Genomic DNA, 12,326 nt, shown 5'->3' on the forward strand with positions numbered 1-12,326 from the left:
TCTTCCATAATTGACCAATGAATTAATGTGATTTTTAGTATAATGAACTCATGCCTTTTAATATATTTGTGTTTCAGTTCATTGCATTTTTTTGAAATGTTTAGCTTTTCCCATCTTTGGACACTGTGCTTAATCATGTTGGTTCCTGAGTTCTTTTGAGACAACCACATACTCTGACGTACTGAGTGAAGGTTTAAAAAACAAACAAAACAGATCTGGTGGTTCGAGTTAGTCAAAAATATTCTTTCACAAGAAAATATACTCAAGCAGGGTAGCATATTATTTTTTACTCCTCGAGAAATCTAAAGGAATGAAATAAGTTATGGAAAGAAACTTTAACTAGAGTATCTTGTAAATGTGTTTTGTGTTTAAACTATGCTTTAATCATTTTTAGGTTTATTACAAACCTGCAGCAAACAACAGAGCAAATCATCTCTAAAAAGGGATTTAGCCAGTGGGCTTGGAACACTGAAGCTTTGTGACAGGGGAAGACTGATACTCAGATTTGAGAAAAAAATTTTTTTTTATCCTCACCCGAGGACATTTTTTCATTTTTTGTACAGATAGAGTGGGAGGGAGAGAGAGGAAGAGACAGAGAGAGAGAAACATCGATGTGAAAGGGACACATCGAGTGGCTGCCACCGCACGACCAACCAGGGTCGGGGACAAACTGCAACCGAAGTACGTCCCCTTAGCGGGAACCAAACCCGGGTCTCTCCAGACCGCAGGCCAATGGTCTAACTGCTGAACCAAACCGGCCAGGGCAAAAAAATTTTTTTTTTCATTGATTTTGAAAGAAAGAGGAAGGAAGAGACAGAGAGAGATATAACCATCGATGAGAGAGAACATCAGCCTCCTACATGCCCCTCATTAGGGATCAGGCCCACAACCTGGGCATATGCCCTGACTGGGAATCATACCACCAACCTCGTGGTGCATGGGTTAACACTGAACCACTGAACCACACCGGCTGGGCGATATTCAGATTTTTAAAAATATGTGTTTTATTGGTTTTTTTTCTAGAGAGAGAGGAAGGGAGAGAGCGATAGAAACATGGATGTGGGTGCCTGGCTAGTGTGGCTCAGTGGTTGAGCATCAACCCATGCACCAAGAGGTCACCAGTTCGATTCCCGGTCAGGGAACATGCCCAGGTTGTGGGCCAAATCCCCAGTGTGGGGCATGCAGGAGGTGGCCAATCAGTGTTCTCTCCCATCAATTGATGTTTCTATTTCTTTTTCCCTCTCCTTTCCTTTCTCTAAAATCAATAAAGAAAAAAAAATTAAGAAAAAAAGAAACATGGATGTGGGAGAGAAACATCAATTGGCTGCCTCCTGCATATCTCCTACTGGGGATCGAGCTCAAAACCTGGGCATGTGCCCCGACTGGGAATCTAACCAGGACTTCTCAATTCATGGGATGACACTCAGTCCACTGAGCCACACCGTCCAGGCTGATATTCAGATTTTTAATAGGAATGATAACGGTGTACTAAAATCTATTTTAATATATGTTTAAAATTTGAGGATGTAATTTGACCTTTGATACTTTCCACCTGTATTTATTCTTCAGGCTGTGCCTGCTAAGACTGTTCTGTTAGTACAAACCCTGTGAAGGAGCTCTTCTCTAGAGCCTTCTCTAATGAATGCATGTTATGTATTTGATATATATAATATAAACTATTCATCATTTTATAATCATTTTTTTATAAAGCAATCTGAAGAGGATGTGAGTCAGTTTGATTCAAAGTTTACACGTCAGACACCTGTTGACAGCCCAGATGACTCAACTCTCAGTGAAAGTGCCAACCAGGTCTTTCTGGTAAGTGACAAAATTTCCATGTAGGCATGGGAAATTTAAGTATGAAGAAGGGCCCTTTTCAATAAAATTCAATTTGCTTGCTTTGCAGTTTCATGTAGATAACTAGAAGTGCTATTTTTTTTTAAGTTATCCCCTTAAGTTATTGATGTTAGAAAATGATTCTCATAATACTACATTCTATTTTAGCAATATGGTTCTTTAGAGTGTTATTCCTTTTTTATTTTTTTTGGTATATGCCCCTAGTGGGAACCGAACCCGGGACTCTCTGGTCCGCAGGCTGACGCTCCAACCGCTGAGCCAAACCAGCCAGGGCACAGAATATCATTCCTTTTTAAATGAGCCACTGACTTAAGATAATGTTTGGCTCAGCATCTCAGCCAAGAGCCACACAGCAGTAGCAGCAGGAAAAGTGCTTACTGTAACTATTTTATTCCTGAAACAGATTTTTGGTACTTTTAAACCTATAGGGGATTTTTACCTGGTAATTGTGACTATTTGACATCAAAATGTATAGGTAGGTTCATATGCGATAGTTAATAAATTAATCTTTATTTATTAGATACTGGTGAAGTATCTATATTGATTTTATACCTTGTATCCTCAAATGGAAAAACAAAGCTTTTAGATTTTGATCAACAAAAGTGATAGATTTATATCTGATAGCCATCATTGCATATTATTTTGCCTACATGTCATATATGCTTATGTTTATTTTATTACTATACTCAAGTATTACATGAACATGTACCTCATTTTGTAAACTTTGTTTCCTTTCTCATTTCTTTTTGCATCACCTTTAGAGAGAATGGAATGTAGGGAAAGTAATCGTTTGGAAGTTGGTTTTTTTGGGCCTGTTTGTTTCCAAGTTCACTGGATTTGTCAATCAATTCCCAAACTTTTTTTGTACTGCTTGCAAAATAATACAAAATAATGTTGTATATTTTGGGGTGGAATTTAAGTTCTAAAGTTAGCATGGAATGCAAAAATTGTACAAGGCCAAAATTACTCTTTTTTTTTTTTATCCTCACCTGAGGACATTTTTTCCATTTTTTGTTCAGGTAGAGTGGGAGGGAGAGAGAGGAACAGAGAGAGAGAGAGAGAAACATCGATATGAAAGGAACACATCGAGTGGCTGCTACCCACACGACCGACCAGGGCCGGGGACAAACTGCAACCGAGGCACATGCCCTTATCGGGAACCGAACCCGGGTCTCTCCGGACCGCAGGCCGACGCTCTAACCGCTGAGCCAAACCGGCCAGGGCCCAAGATTACTCTTAAATCACCATAGTATACAGTATGGTTTTGAGTAAACAACATTGAATAGAAATAATTCTATTAGTGTATCATTATATAGTGATATGAAAGGAGAGCATATATGTAAATATAATTCTACAGTATTTTTAATGACATAAGAAATAAAAGATGAATGCATGTTAAGTTTATGTCTGCATGATACAAAGCCCTTGTATCCCCCTTAGTAAAATCTTTCCTGTTCAGTTAGGGAAGTAGGCATGATTCATTTTAATTGTGGCATTACTTTATTTTCAATATGACATGGAACTTATACTTTTGATTTAACATGGAGACTTTTTCTCAATTGGGCATTGTAGAGTTTCAACTAGTTTGACACTTTTTCCCGCATGAAAAACAGACATCCACTTACCTGGATATTGGATTTGTAGCAACTTCAGTTCAATAAATATTTAAGTTTCTTTCACAGAATTAAAGGAAATTCAAAGGTAAGCCTAGTCCTCTTGGTAGTTACAGCTTTGTCACCCTAGAACATGTGGGAAATGTCCTCTGAAGTCCACATGTGGCTGTTACAAAGTGTATGCTCTACAGAATTGCATCTCACTCTTCAGTACTTCACCCAGAACCTTGTTGAATCTTTTCACTGTAACTCATAATGCCTATTCATAGGTGACTAGAATAATAAATAGAAGGCAAGATAGGTGGAGGACTGATTGTTAAAGAGATGAACATTGACAGCAAGAGAAATGATAGCTAGTAGCCTAATAGCAAGGTCCAGGAAAGAACTTAAGCTAATAAAGCTGCATATTGCCTATTACAATTGAGGGTTTTCACCATGCTGACCCTTATTCATCAAGAAAAGACCAAATCTATCCAATCACTGGGGTAAAACGAGAAAAATCACACAAGTTAGAGAGTTCTATTTTTACTTCGGCCTAATACTGAGAAACTGTTTTGGGGGTGATAACCTTAGGTGCTTATATGCAAGTGGCTAGAAACATTAGTTTTCTTTGCATATCTCTTGGTATTTAACATCCTAATGTGGAACCTACATTTACCTGTCTTGGTCTGCTCCTTTCAGTAGAGTGGAATTTTGTTTGCTGGCATATGGGCTCAATAGAATTCTGCTTTCTTGAGGCCTGTGTCTCAGTAAATGGTTGGAAAGAAGTTAATAGGTGTGAAATGAGATTGAGGAGATGGGAGAGTATACAGATGATTTTAGGGGTACATAATTGTAGTGTTGGTGTGTTAGAGACTGAACCACCACATTTTCTTTATGTGTATGACAAATGACCTTCTGTAGTCCACTGTTAACTATCTTTCAGGGTTTTACATATGTGGCTCCATCTGTACTTGAAAGCGTGAAAGAAAAGTTTTCCTTTGAACCAAAAATCCGATCACCTCGAAGATTTATTGGCAGCCCACGAACACCTGTCAGGTATTTGGACTTTGTTATTTTCACCCCCTCCCCCTTTTTTTAAACTTAGAAGAACGTTGCGTAAGCAATTTATGCCAAGTTACATAAATGAAAGATCTGGCATCATACATCATATTCTTTTTGGTTGACATAAGCACAGCATCTGTACCTTCTTTTTTTTTTTTTTTTATCCTCACCCGAGGACATTCTTCCAATTTTTGTATAGATAGAGTGGGAGGGAGAGAGAGAGAGAGAGAGAAACATCGACGTGAAGGGACACATCGAGTGGCTGCCACCCGCACGACCAACCAGGGCCGGGGACAAACTGCAACCGAAGTACGTGCCCTTAGCGGGAACCGAACCCGGGTCTCTCTGGACCGCAGGCCAACGCTCTAACCGCTGAGCCAAACCGGCCAGGGCGCATCTGTACCTTCTTATATTGTAAGTGACTAGTCTTTTCTAGTCTCTGATAATAAGCTACATAGTTTACCTTCCTTCCTAAAATTAAGCAACTACAGTGGTAGCTGTCCTCTTTACCCATTTAATCAACATCAGTTGTGTACCAGGGGCTGTACTGCATACTGGGGCACATGATTAGCAAAGGAATTGTCCTTGTCCTTATGAAACTTACAGTTTAGTGAGAGGGAGTCACAATAAACAAAGAAGGAAATACAAGAAATATCCAATTGCAAGTAGTACTAAGTGCCATATGGAAAAGAAAATGTGGTAGTAGAGACCAAAGAATAACAAGAGGGCTCGTATTTCTGGTGCTCAGAGAAAGGCTTTCCTGGTGCAGTAACATCTAAGAATGAAGAGCAAGAGCCAGCCATACAAAAAATAGAAGTGCAAGGGTGTTACAGATAGAATAGCTTGTGCAAAAGCCTTAAAGGAAGAAACTTGGCCTTTTTTGGAAATGCAAGGGAGGTCACTGTTCCTGACGTGTGGTAAATGAGGAATAGAATGGCAAAGTTTTAGAAAAATATTGTATTTTAAATGCAATGAGAAGCTACTTAAGTGGGGAAGTAAAATGGCTTTAATAAAAACAAACCAAACTAAGTATTATTAGGGTTTTATTGGGGCAAGTATAAAGATAAAGAGACCAGTTGGGAAACTATCAGTCTAGGGGAGAGATGACTCAACTTTTGCCTTTGTGCTAATCCACACAAAAGTAAAGTAAAATGGAAATAAATGTCTTATTACCCCACTCCCTTTAAATGTAAAGGAAATGTTTTTTTGTTGAGATAATCCTTGAGACAAATGAATGATAACTCTTCCTTGTCTTAAAGCCCGGTCAAATTTTCTCCTGGGGATTTCTGGGGAAGAGGTGCTTCAGCCAGCACAGCAAATCCTCAGACGCCTGTGGAATACCCAATGGAAACAAGTGGAATAGAGCAGATGGATGTGACGATGAGTGGGGAAGCTTCAGCCCCACTTCCAATACGACAGCCGAACTCTGGGCCATACAAAAAACAAGCTTTTCCCATGATCTCCAAACGACCAGAGCACCTGCGTATGAATCTATGACAGAAAAATGCTTTTAATGAATTTAAGGCAAAAAAGGTGGGGAGAGGATTTATGAGTATCCTTCAGGGTGAAACAAGAAGACTGAAAATGACAGTCTTGAAGAGTCAGTGTCATTACATAGAACACTTTGGATAGAGGAAAAATAAACCTGGATTTAAAAAATCAATCAATGGTGCAAAAAAAAAAAACCAACAACAACAAAAAACTTAAAATAGTATTGCAGAACTCTTAGGCACATCAATTAATTGATTCCTAGCGACATCTTCTCAACCTTATCAAGGAATTTCATGTTGATGGCTCAAAACTGACAGTATTAAGGATAGGATGTTGCTTTTGAATCACTGTTGAGTTCTGATTGTGTCAAGGAAGGGTTATCCTTTCATTAGGCAAAGTATGAAATTGCCTATAATACTTGCAACCAAGGACAAATTAGCATGCAAGCTTGGTCAAACTTTTTCCAGCAACATGGAATCGAAGACAAAAATTTATCAATTGATGTTTTACGTGCAAACAACCTGAATCTTTTTTTTATATAAATATATATTTTTCAAATAGATTTTTGATTCAGCTCATCATGGAAAACATCCCAAACTATAAAATTTGAAATTATTGGTTGGTGTGAAGAAAACCAGACAACTTCTGTTTCTTCTCTTGGTGAAATAATAAAAATGCAAATGAATCATTGTTAACCACAGCTGTGGCTCGTTTGAGGGATTGGGGTGGACCTGGGGTTTATTTTCAGTAACCCAGCTGCAATATCTGTGTAATAATAGAAAAAAAAATCTATTTAATTTCTATTTGCAGTACTTCTATGTGCTAAGCTTAACTGGAAGCCTTGGAATGGGCATAAGTTGTATGTTCCACATTTCATCTTTGTCCTGGGCCTGCATTGCACTGGAAACATATCACCACCTGTTCTTATACCAGTATTTGGTTCAAGATGCCTAATGTGTTCAGCCTGTGGCTGAAGGACAGAAGGGAGTCAGGATAAAATGCATAGTAAGGGCGGTAAAGTGAGGGCAATAGGGAGATCCAGGGAAAGAGGGTGTTGCCATAGTCCACTCTCTATGTCTAATCTCTTTACAGAAGATTGGTAAGGTTTTAAGTTTTACTATTTTTGCTGTCTACCTTCCTTACATTTTTTTCCTCAACAGTTTTAAAAGGAAAAAACATTCTTTTCTCCTATACTGGGGCTACATTTTTTTATTGTAAAAATATTTGATGGCCTTTTGATGAATGTCTTCCACAGTGAATAAGAAAACTTAGTGGCTTAATTTAGGAAACATGTTAACAAGACACTATGTTTTTGAAATTGAAACAAAATCTACGTAAGTGATTTACTGGTACAAAGAATAAAAATTAAGGTAACTTTACCTTTCTTAAATACTTCCTGCCTTAAAGAGAGCGTTTCCATGACTTTAGCTGGTGAAAGGGTTTAATATCTGCAGAGCTTTATAAAGATATATTTCAGTGCATACTGGTAAAATAGATGATCATGCAGTTACAGTTGAGTCTTATCACCTCTTTTTGTCTTTTATAATGTCTTTAGTCTGAGTGTGCAAAGTCAATTTGTAGTATTTTGCAACCCTATGATTCCTTTTTTTAAATAGATGCTGCTTGCTGTGTTCTCCAAACTTTTTTGAGCCATAGGATCCAAGCCATAAAATTCTTTATGCATGTTGAATTCAGTCAGAAAAGAACAAAGCTGTGCTTATTTAAATGGAAATTCAAGTGAGATGAGATGAAATTCTATGACATTAAGCAAATACAGATCCATGAAAAATGGGAATATACCTTTTCAATTGTGGCAATAAATGAAAGAACTGATAACAGTTCATCTTTGAACAGAAAACTTTTTTTTTTTTAATCATTCCCTCTAACCCCCCTTTCCCCATTATTGCAGCAGCCTATTGAGGATTTTATAACTGTAGCTAATAAATTAGAAGCTACAATAATGATAAGGGCAGAAATTGTATTTAAAGTGCAGATCTTTGTTCTCTGACAGTTTATGATATCTGAAAAAAACAGACCCCAAAAAGCTGTGGTGATATGTATAGACTCTATTTCAGACAGTAAATGACTTGTGATACCCTGATACTTGTTTTCAAATATATTTACTAACTATAGTGTTGACTGCCTGACCAAATTCCAGCAAAATTTTTACACCAAAATACTCCTCCTCAGTCCTACTTGCTACTAACATTTGCACTGTGATTGGCTGGCTATAAACACCCTGTAGTTAAACCATTTTCATAATTAGTACTGCCAGCAATAGTGGCAAACACTGCAACTTTTCTGCATAAAAAGCATTAATTGCACATCTATCATCCATACAAATACAGTTTTCCAAGTTAACATAATTTCCTATGCTGTGGCAGGTTTATTGAGAAAATTGTTTCATAAATGGATATCCCTGCTATGACTGTGAAAACATGTCAAGTGCCACTTTAGTGTCACAGACAGAAAGCACACACCTATGCAATATGGCTTACCCTATATTTATTTGTAAAAATCCAAGCATAGTTTAAAATATATGATATCAATATTACTAGTCTTGAGTTTCTAAGAGGGTTCTTTATGATTCTTCCAGGTAAGTGTATAAAAGAGATTACTTGCTTTTCTTTCATCACTTAATTATTTTCTTTAAAACCAACTATTACAGGATATTTTATACATGCTGTTTTTTAATTAAAATATAGTCACTGAGAACTGAAGTTTACTAATTTTGATTTTATAAGGTTTGTAGCATTACAGAATAAACTGGGATTTATAAACCAGCTGTGATTAACAATGTGTAAAGTATTAATTATTGAACTTGAATCATATTTTTTAGAAAATTACATTCTTTTCCCCTTTATGGTCTTAACTACTTTGAATCCTTCAAAAAGGATTATTCCATGCTATTTTTTTGAGATAGAAGATAATGAGGGTGGGGTGAGGGGAGAATGCATGTATGATGCTCCATAAATTCAACATTCTTTAAGTAATAAATAATTATAAATAAGATGCATCTTCAATAGTGTTGATATACTGAGCCTTGGATTTTATATTTAATATAGGACCTAACTATTTTGGTAACTGAGTCATATGGTTCCTAGCTTACAAGGGCTAGATCTAAGATTATTCTCATGAGAAATGTTGAATTTATGAAGAATGGATTTTGAGGCTTTGAAAATGGTTAATTTCTCAAATAATAACATCAGTGTCCAAACATTTACCTTTTTTCATAGGAGTAGACACTAGGCAAGCTGGACAAACCAATCATAAAATTATTTGTCACACTATGACCTATAGTCTGTGACCTATAGTCTGTTGCTGATTGATATAGAACTTTTCTTGTGTGATTCTTAATTTACCGCTACAGCACAAGTATTATCTCAGTGGATTATCTGAAGTAACATCTGAAAGATGGGTTAATCTGTTTTGTTCTTTAAACTAGGGTTTTTTTTTTCCTATCCCAAGTTGGCTTTGCATCTGTCAGAGTAAAATTCTTCAGCTGCCTTATTAGGAGTGCTATGAGGGTAACACCTTTTCTGCTTTTCATCTTGTATTTAGTTTACTGTATTATCTGATTTCGAATTGAATGAATGTAAATAGAAATTAAATGCAAATTTGAATGAACATAATATAGAAGTGATTTTTTTTTATTATCCTAAGATAGGAAGAAATATCAGGTGCACAAATGGTTTCAATAATTTTTTTCATTAACACGCCAGACATGTTCAGGTTCTCATATTTAATAAACTGCAGTTGACCCTTGATCAAGTATGGGTTTGAACTGCACGTGTCCACTTATATGCAGCATTTTTTCAATAAATACGTTTGGTCCTCCATATCCATGATTCGAAGGGCCAACTGTAGAGTCAAAAGTTATATGTAGATTTTGACTGGGAGTGTGGGTGCCCCTAATCCTCACATTGTTCAAGGATCAACTCGACTATATATGTGAGGAATGACAGCTGTAGAACTATTTCTGTTGAGAAATTGAAGTTACTTAAATATATAACAAGTTTTAGAACTGATTTTATATATTACACGTCTGTGATTTCTAAATTGAATTGATTGCTTATTTTTTAAAAAGTTAATGTGAAATGTTATATGAAAGTTAGTTTCACATAAAAACACTAGAAAGACTTTATGCTAACAGTCAAGTTTGTTCAGCCACACCTGTCAGCTACATTTGATTATTTGATGTGTATACACAAAATAATGTAGTGTACAAATCCATTTTACCTGGCTTAATATATCTAGTGTAAAGTGGGTAAAGTTTTGTATAAGTCACTTTTTATTTTATTTTTTTTTATTATTATTTTTTTTTATCCTCACCCGAGGACATTTTTCCATTTTTTGTTCAGGTAGAGTGGGAGGGAGAGAGAGGAACAGAGAGAGAGAAACATCGATGTGAAGGGACACATCAAGCGGTTGCCACCCGCACAACCGACCAGGGCCGGGGACAAACTGCAACCGAGGTACGTGCCCTTAGCGGGGACCGAACCCGGGTCTCTCAGGACCGCAGGCCGACGCTTTAACCGCTGAGCCAAACCGGCCAGGGCTAAGTCACTTTTTATTTATGAGGCAATTCTATCACACTTGCCAAGATGATTTCTCTACAGAAGTTCTCAAACTGATTTGACTTTTTTTATAAGACAAAGTAGTGACTGTTAATGCTGATAAAACAGTCTTTCAGAGGGGTCGTCTGAATTCACAGAAAACATGGGATTTTGAATCTCTATTTCCGTTTTTGAGGTGAAGGAATAGGATAGAAGTAGAGAAATGGTTCCAGTTCATCAGTATTGTTAGTGGGTGGCATAGCTCTCCTATTACATTTCCCCCTTTTAAATCCATATGTGAAATGCTTTCTTGTTTGGAAAAAAAAAACCCACTGTCCACCAGGGACCTCCTTTATTGTTAAATCATATTAAGAAACAAAGCTAGCCTGGCCAGTGTGGCTCAGTGGTTGAGCTTCAACCCATGCACCAGGTTGACAGTTCGATCCCAGGCAGGGCACATGACCAGGCTGTGGGTCTGATCCCCAGTTGGGGGCGTGCAGGGAGTGGCCAGTCGATGTTCTCATTGATGTTTCTATCTCTCTCTCTCTCTCCCTCTCTAAAATCAATAAAGAAAAAAAAAAGTAAAAAGAAACAAAGCTATCTATATAGCCATTGGTAAGTAGGTATAATAGGGATGAAGTAACACATGTAGTAAGATGCTATTCTTGTGGGGTGTTTTTGTTTTTGTTTTTTGTTTTTTTTAATCCTCACCCGAGGACATTTTTCCATTTTTTGTTCAGGTAGAGTGGGAGGGAGGGAGAGGAACAGAGAGAGAGAGAGAGAAACATCGATGTGAAAGGAACACATCGAGTGGCTGCCACCCGCACAACCGACCAGGGCCGGGGACAAACTGCAACCGAGGTACGCGCCCTTAGCGGGAACCGAACCCGGGTCTCTCAGGACCGCAGGCCGACGCTCCAACCGCTGAGCCAACCCGGCCAGGGCTATTCTTGTGTTTTTAACAAGTATTTTCTTTCTTCACACTCAAATTCTAAGCCCAAATTGCCTTTCTTATGCATCCCTTGCTGAACACCTAAATAATGATTAGCTTTACCACAAAGTCAGGAAGGTTATATAAGACCAAGTAAGCTTGTTTTAATATTTGCAGTGTTATTAAAGGAGGTAATAGTTAAATATATCATCACTGAATGACTAGAAACAGGTGCACTTATAACCTGGCAATATTTACCCAAGGAAAAATGTTACAAGCTTTCTGAAGTTCTTTAATCTATATGCTGGTTTAGCCTTTGTCTTATTAACACTGCGAATTTGTTTTCTACCTCTGCCTCCTAACTTCTTTCCACTCTGTCTTCCTTGTTTTCAAACTGATAAATGATAATAGAGAAAATGGGCAGAGGCCCTGTATTCTAAACTTAGATATAACTACCACTTCAGATTTCTGTTATAGATCCTGGTTCCCCCTTGGAGGTTTCAAGGGGAGAGAGTGCCTTATTCCTATTCCCACCATACTACACAAACAAGTTAGAGGCAAACAAACCACACAATCCAAAGTCATCTGGTTGCAAGCTTTAATCTCTCAAGTAATGGTGATTCAAGTATTAAATTCCAAGACTTTTTTTTTTTTATCCTCACCCGAGGACATGTTTCCATTTTTTGTTCAGATAGAGTGGAAGGGAGGGAGGGAGGGAGAGGGAGAGAAACATCGATGTGAAAGGGACACATCGAATGGCTGCCACCCGCACAACCCAACCAGAGCCAGGGACAAACTACAACAAAGGTACGTGGCCTTAACGGGAACCAAACC

The 12,326-nt window shown here is 37.6% G+C and overlaps 1 protein-coding gene across 3 annotated transcripts in view; it reads left to right on the forward strand.

Moving 5' to 3' along the window:
• Window positions 1–9,632, forward strand: part of RPS6KB1 (ribosomal protein S6 kinase B1) — a 54,947-nt gene extending 45,315 nt beyond the window's left edge. For 2 of the 3 annotated variants that reach the window (XR_004960335.1, XM_036268634.1), the window contains 3 exons: window positions 1,711–1,818; window positions 4,396–4,508; window positions 5,774–9,632. Coding sequence is in view for 1 of the 3 variants with exons in the window: in XM_036268634.1 (XP_036124527.1) it covers window positions 1,711–1,818; window positions 4,396–4,508; window positions 5,774–6,011 (459 nt within the window). In the remaining 2 variants the exon portion in view is untranslated. Of the gene's footprint in view, window positions 1–1,710; window positions 1,819–4,373; window positions 4,509–5,773 lie in introns of all 3 variants that reach the window. The other variant, XR_004960334.1, reaches the window with a different exon arrangement.
• Window positions 9,633–12,326: the final 2,694 nt, after the last annotated feature.

This window comes from Molossus molossus, unplaced genomic scaffold, assembly GCF_014108415.1.
Source record: "Molossus molossus isolate mMolMol1 unplaced genomic scaffold, mMolMol1.p scaffold_m16_p_19, whole genome shotgun sequence".
Classification (NCBI taxonomy): domain Eukaryota; kingdom Metazoa; phylum Chordata; class Mammalia; order Chiroptera; family Molossidae; genus Molossus; species Molossus molossus.